Source organism: Gadus macrocephalus, chromosome 7 (assembly GCF_031168955.1).
Source record: "Gadus macrocephalus chromosome 7, ASM3116895v1".
In the NCBI taxonomy this organism is placed as follows: domain Eukaryota; kingdom Metazoa; phylum Chordata; class Actinopteri; order Gadiformes; family Gadidae; genus Gadus; species Gadus macrocephalus.
In genome coordinates, this window is record NC_082388.1 from 6,166,877 (window position 1) to 6,173,713 (window position 6,837).

At 47.9% G+C, this 6,837-nt stretch overlaps 1 protein-coding gene across 2 annotated transcripts in view; it reads right to left on the minus strand.

Moving 5' to 3' along the window:
- LOC132460637 (filamin A-interacting protein 1-like) overlaps positions 1–1,570 on the minus strand; it is a 34,558-nt gene extending 32,988 nt beyond the window's left edge. For both annotated transcript variants that reach the window (XM_060055424.1, XM_060055423.1), the window contains exons 1-2: positions 1,229–1,570; positions 292–465 (exon numbers count right to left, since the gene is read on the minus strand). In XM_060055424.1, the coding sequence (XP_059911407.1) occupies positions 292–465; positions 1,229–1,555 (501 nt within the window). In that variant the 5' untranslated portion in view covers positions 1,556–1,570. The remainder of the gene's footprint in view (positions 1–291; positions 466–1,228) is intronic.
- Between the last annotated feature and the right edge of the window lie 5,267 nt (positions 1,571–6,837).

Genomic DNA, 6,837 nt, shown 5'->3' on the forward strand with positions numbered 1-6,837 from the left:
GCATGATGACCTTAGCGTGTTTGCACGTCTCACGCTCCTTCTCCACCAGCTTGTCCAGCTGCAGGGTCACACTGCAACCCTCAGTGTTACCAAGACGACCGAAGCATGTAAGCACGACGATCTTAGCATGTTAGCATGATGATAGTAGCATGTTAGCATGACTTCAGCATGATTACCATAGCATGTAATCACGACGACCGCAGTATGGTAGCATGAAGACTTTAGCATGTTAACATGAAGACTTTAGCATGTTAGCACGACGACCTGAGCATGTTAGCTCTGGGGCCTCACCTCGGCCATGGGCTTCTCGTAGATGTCCTCCTGGAACACGCGGTCCCTCCCCTGGACCCCGTCCCGCTGTAGGGCCTGCAGTACCTGCTGGGGCACTACAAAGCCGTACTTGGCCTCCAGCAGAGCCAGATCGATCTTCTCCGCCTTCAGCACGGTGATCACCTCGTCTCGGGCCTGGGAGGGGAGGGGGGGTATGGACGGGGGGAGAGGGGGTATGGAGGGGGGGAGAGGGGCGGGGGGGTTGGATATTGTTAAAGCCCCGAGGTATTTGAGATGGAATTGTGTGTTTGTATTTGGCAGTTTCTGTTGCAACCCTTACCCCAAAAGGGGGTAAGCTGAGCAGAGCGGGTTGACTGGTAACCGGAAGATTGCTAGTTCCCTCTAGCTGAGTGTCGAGGGTGTCCCTGAGCGAGACGCCTCACCCTGCCTGCTCCTGACGAGCTGGCTGTCGCCCTGCGTGTGATTGTGTGTGGATGTGTGAATGAACCCCCTTAATGTGATCCCCACACAAAAATGTATAATGCATAATACCTAATCATAATAACCTGCATGTCGCTCCTAGTAACAAACTCTGCGTATCCAAGCATCCTTAAATCTGTAAATCACTAAATTATGTTACATCATCATATATATATATATATATATATATATATATATATATATATATAAGAATATCTGTATTATTTCGCAGGTCCAGCGATATGAATATCGCACATGCGCTCACGAGATTCAGATTACGAAAATGGTTCCGAAAAAATAGAATGCATATAATTTTTTTGTCATATCGCAATTCGTATGAATATCATCACAGAAAGACCAAACATTGAAAAACGATTTTTTTCCAATATCGTGCAGCCCTACATACGATACATCATCCGATATATCTGACCAAACAGAGCTCACCCCTCAACGGGCGACGCCCACTCCCCTGTCTCACCTGTAACTCCCCCTCCAACATACTGAGCAGGAAGAGCAGGTCGTCCCGGGATAGCTCCCGGCCCTTCTCCTTCCTGTCGCCGCCGGCCCCGCCCCCCACACCCCCCAGGCCGCCGGCCCCGCCCCCAACTCCGGCGTTTGGGGGCGTGGCCCCGCGGACCGTCTTGTGGTTCCGCTGAACGGTCCCGGTTTCCCCGCCCGGTTGCTCGCGGTAACGGCTCCGCCCCCCGCCGGCCCGCCCCGGTGGCTCCTCCCTCTCGGCGCTGCGGCGCGTCCTGGGAGGCGGGGCCTTGGTGGCGTCCTCCAGGCTGTTGCTACGGGATCGCATGTCTCCTCACCTGCCACACACACACACGCACACGCACACACACACACACACACACACACACACACACACACACAGACACACACACACACACACACACACACAGACACACACACACACACACACTGGTGTTAAAAATCAAAATCACTGTTTGCATTAATATAAAATAAATTCCAATTCTTCCAACTCATTATTTGCTAGACCAAAAATTAAAGTAACCGTGGTGACATTTTACTCAAACGTAACTAAAAGTCGTGTTGTTGTTGCCGTCAGGAAGCGAGAATCTGCAAATTATTGAAAATGGTGGCGAAGAAGATGGCGGAAGCCGGCGTCATGCCAATGAAGTTTCCCCCTAAGAAGTGTATCATCATCAACAAGCATTCAGTATGTTACACACTATGCTTCTGTTACAAGAGTAGTGTATGTTTGTGAGCGAGAATGGCAATGTGTGTGTGTGACTGACTTCAGCAAGTGAGTGGACGAGCGAGCAGAGCGAGCAGTTGCGCATGTCAGTTTAGTGAATGAACGAGTCTGGTTGTGTCTGTGCAAACGTGTTCTGTTAAGTTAGTGGAACTACGAATAAAGAACCCAGCTGGTCAATAATCGGTGGCCGCTTCATTCCGACCTATAAGCAGACCCACTGCCACAAGTTAAGGGTGTTACCCCCGAGAGAGCATCGGCCCTGGAGGGAACTTGTCTCCTGTGGTCCTCGACTACAGTCTGGGAGCCGACAGCATGAAAAGTGTAACACTTCGATTTCACCCAAGGCTGAATTAAAAATAAATGTCTTTCTAAATGTTGGTCATCAACGAGGTTGTAAACGTACTGTGTGACTCCTTGTGTGTCTGTGTGTGTGTGTGTGTGTGTGTGTGTGTGTGTGTGAGTGTGCGAGTGCTCATTAACGTGTCTTTGACTCTGTGTGTGTTCTTGTATGCGTGTGTGTGTGCGTGCTTGTATGAATGTGTTTGTGTTTCTGTGACTGTCTGTTCTTGTGTGTGTGTGTATGCGTGTGCGAGTGCATATGAATGTGTCTGTGACTGTGTGTTCTTGTGTGTGTGCGTGTATGAATGTGCGTGCGTCTGTGAGGCTGTGTGTGTGTGTTTGTGTGTCTGTTACTCCTTGTGTTTAAGGTGTGTGTTCCTGTGTGTCTGTCTGTGACTGTGTGTTACGCTGTGTGTATGAATGTGTCTGTGTGTGTCTGTGAATGTGTGTGTGTCTGGTGTGTGTATGTGTGTGACCTCATGCTTTATGAGCAGTCCCCTGAGGACACCGCCCGCCACGGAGCCACATGACTCATAGTGTGATGTCACTTCCTGCCACACAGGAAACCCAGATTCCACGCCTCTGATCGGTAAATTACAGACAGAAGGGTGGTTGTGTGTATGTGTGAGTGTCTGTCTGTGTATCTGTCTGTTTTGTGCTTTTTGCATACGTGTGTGTGTGTACCTGAGTTTGTGTGTGTCTGTATGTGTTTGTTTTGTGCATTTTTTCAACGTGTGTGTGTGGGTGCTGGGCATTTTGCTTGCATCTGCGTGTGTGTGTGTGTGTCTGTGTATGTGTGTACTTTGCCATACATCTTTGTGTTTGAGTATGTATAGACGTGTGTGTGTATGTGCGTGCTATGGCCTACATCTGTGTGTGTGTGTTTTTAAATCCCACAACAAATCAACATTCACCCATTCACCTATTCCTACACACATTCACAAACACTTATTTACACACACACCTTCACCCATTCATGCACGCATTCACACACCGACGGCAGAGTCGACCCCTCAGGGCGACAGCCAGCTCATCAGGAGCAGTCAGGGTGAGGTCGTCTCGCTCAGGGACACCTCCACACTCAGCTAGGAGGAGCCGGGGAATCGAACTAGCAGACCTTGTGTGAACGTGTCACAGAGTATTGTCCGGGTGATGCGGATGTCACCCCTAGATACGGTGTTGCTTCACCCCTAGATAAGGGTGACATCGTCAATCTACTCTAGCCTTGAGGCAGTCTCTGTCATCAGCCTCCACTTGACCCCGCCCCCTTCGCTGTAAATCTATCGCCCTGCTCGTTTCTGAGTTACAGTCATTACCACACACGCAGAAAATTCATACAAAAAGCACAAAACAAACACACACACACAAGACACACACTCAGGTAAACACATACACACACAAACACAAGCACACACACACAAAAAGCACGAAACACACGCAAGCGCACACACATACACACACACATGTATGCAAAAAGCACAAAACACACAGACAACTGGACACACACTCAGGCGCACACACACACAGACACACGCTCAGAAACACACACACACACACACACACACACACACACACACACACACACACACACACACACACACACACACACACACACACACACACACACACACACACACACACTCCCACGCTGTAAACAGACGTTGGTTGTGATCACCTGTGCAAACAGCGAACCCAAGCTGGATTTCTTTAGAAGGTTGCTCAGGCGCCGCATACCATCGTCAACACCGATATTGACTGATTGATTAGACGGAACGCGTCGACTGTTCCCTGGCCCCGCCCCACGAATGGCCAATAAAGCGCCTCGCTACGTGAGTCAACGCAAACAAGTCGTCTCCGTGACTCAAAGAGACGTGAGACCGTTTACATCCCAGACAAGATGAATTTCTTGTGGGAAGCATCAGAGAAAAAAAAGAACAAAGCGCACCTATAAGCTATCTAGGATTGTCCAAGTTCCACACACTATTACTGTCAACGACTAAACTTTTCTACAAATATATATATTTCTATAAGGACGTTTCCCTTCTGAAAGTATTCTGACAAAATTCTGACAAAAGCGCATCGTGAAACACCAAAATGTTGTCAGTTTGAGGAGGAATATATATTTTAATCAGATTTTTGTACGCCCCTGGCACTTAATTTGCGCACTTATTGTATGTTGTACTTAGTTATGGTACTTAGTTGTGTAGTATCTTATCCTAGCTATCTGTTTTGTGCACAGGGAATGGGTTGAGGGAGTGGTAGGGAGGGGACAGAGAGAGAACAGGAGAAAAAGAGAGAGGAGAGGAGAGGAGAAAGGAGAGGAAGGATTCAAATTCTCCAGACTTTAGTCTAGTGGGCCTGGCAGGGTTGACCTTTGACCTTAGGGTGCATGTGTGAAAGGCCTTACTTGGATCTTTTTATGACTGAACTGCTTCAGGGGACAGAGAAGAAAGACTGATGACATCATTGCCCTCCACATGTGAAAGGAGGATGGGTGTGTGTTTGTGTGTGTGTGTGAGTGTGTATGTGTGTGTGTGTGTGTGTGTGTGTGTGTGTGTGTGTGTGTGTGTGTGTGTGTGTGTGTGTGTGTGTGTGTGTATGTGTGTGTGTGTGTGTGTGTGTGTGTGTGCGTGCGCAACACAGGTCAAGAGATCGTCTCACAGGTGCAGCACCTGGGCTTGACACACACACACACACACACATACACACACACACACACGCAAACAAACAGTGTACACTTAACTTTGCTATGACTATGTAAACAAAGCAAAGCTATGTTCAGTGATGCAGAAACGCACACAACATAAACATGTGGTCAGACACTTGTTTACTCCTGTAAACAACCCATGTCTGGGCACCATAGACGGATTATGACATATCGGGCCCCTGGGCACGTGGACTCCGCAGGCCCCCCCCCCCCCCCCCCCTTCCAACATAAACACACGCACCCAGAATACACACACACACTTATTGGCGATAATAAGTCATTGGCCTATACCTGCAACTCAGCAGGATTTGTAGCACAGGAAAGGCAACCTCACAATAATTATTACAAATAAATGCATCTTTATTTAACAAAACAGGATAAAAAAAAAATACACAATTGATTTTTTTGGCGATTTGAACGAATTTCGAATGCACCGCTTTCAACCACAAATAAAAACAACTTAAAGCAACTCAATACGAACAGTTCCTTACATTAATTGACAGTAATGCATTTCACCTATGAAATGCATTTTTCGGGCTCTGTTCCGTGCAAAATCCTCCACGATATCATCAAACTCCAGTGCATTGGTAAGGTCGCTCTCAATGAGAGAAAGTGCCTTGAGGCGTTTTTGTGACATTTTCGTCCTCAGTTCATTTTTTATCCTGGACAGAAGAGAGAATGCCCGCTCCCCTTCGCAATTACTGACGGGCAGAGTCAGAAAAAGCCGTAGCGCTACATACACATTTAGAAACATAGATTGCAGTCCACAATCGAGTATAATTCGTAGCAGTCCTTTTGGGGTTGCATCATCTCCAGGCTTGTTAAATGATCTGAACTGAATAAATTCATTGCTTCAACGCTCCACTTAGAGTTGCTGTTGATCCATGTTTAAATGACAGTGACTTGTTTGTGAATGGTCTCAAATTCACAAACTGAAATAGTGCCCCTAGTGATCTTTTTATTAATTTATTTACTCAGTAGTAATAGGCCTAGTATTGTTGTTTTCGCTTGAATTTTGTATTTCTCTACTGATTGCTTCGACAATGCAACATTAAAAGTTACTAACGCTGGAGCCCTGGGCCCCACTGTTAGTAACTTGTAGGGCCCTGGACCCCACTGTTAGTAACTTGTGGGGCGGCTCAGGGGGGCACAAGGGCCCCCCTGAGCCCTTGGGCCCCTGGGCATGTGCCCGGTGTGCCCGTGCAGTAATCCACCCATGCTGGGCACCCACCCCGCCCATGTGTGTGTGTGTGTGTGTGTGTGTGTGTGTGTGTGTGTGTGTGTGTGTGTGTGTGTGTGTGTGTGTGTGTGTGTGTGTGTGCGTGCGCGTGTGTGTGTGTGTGTGTGTGTGTTTGTGTGAGTTTGTGTGTGTGTGTTTGCATGTGTGTGTATGCTTGTGTTTGTATGTGTGTGTTTGTGTGTGTGTGTTTGTGTCTCCAGGTGTCCATGGTGTGTCTTGTATGTGTGTGTGTGTGTGTGTGTGTGTGTGTGTGTGTGTGTGTGTGTGTGTGTGTGTGTGTGTGTGTGTGTGTGTGTGTGTGTGTGTGTGTGTGTGTGTGTGTGTGTGTCCAGGTGTCCATGGGTGTGTCCTTGTATGTATGTTTGTGTGCATGCACACCAACGTGTATGGGCTTGTGTGTGTGAATGTGTGTGTGTGTGTGTGTGTGTGTGTGTGTCTGTGTGTGTGTGTGTGTGTGTGTGTGTGTGTGTGTGTGTGTGGTTGTGTGTGTTTGTGTGTGTGTGTGTGTGTGTGTGTGTGTGTGTGTGTGTGCGCGTTAACCGCTAAATTACAGTGTGCATTCTCTGGGGGTGACAT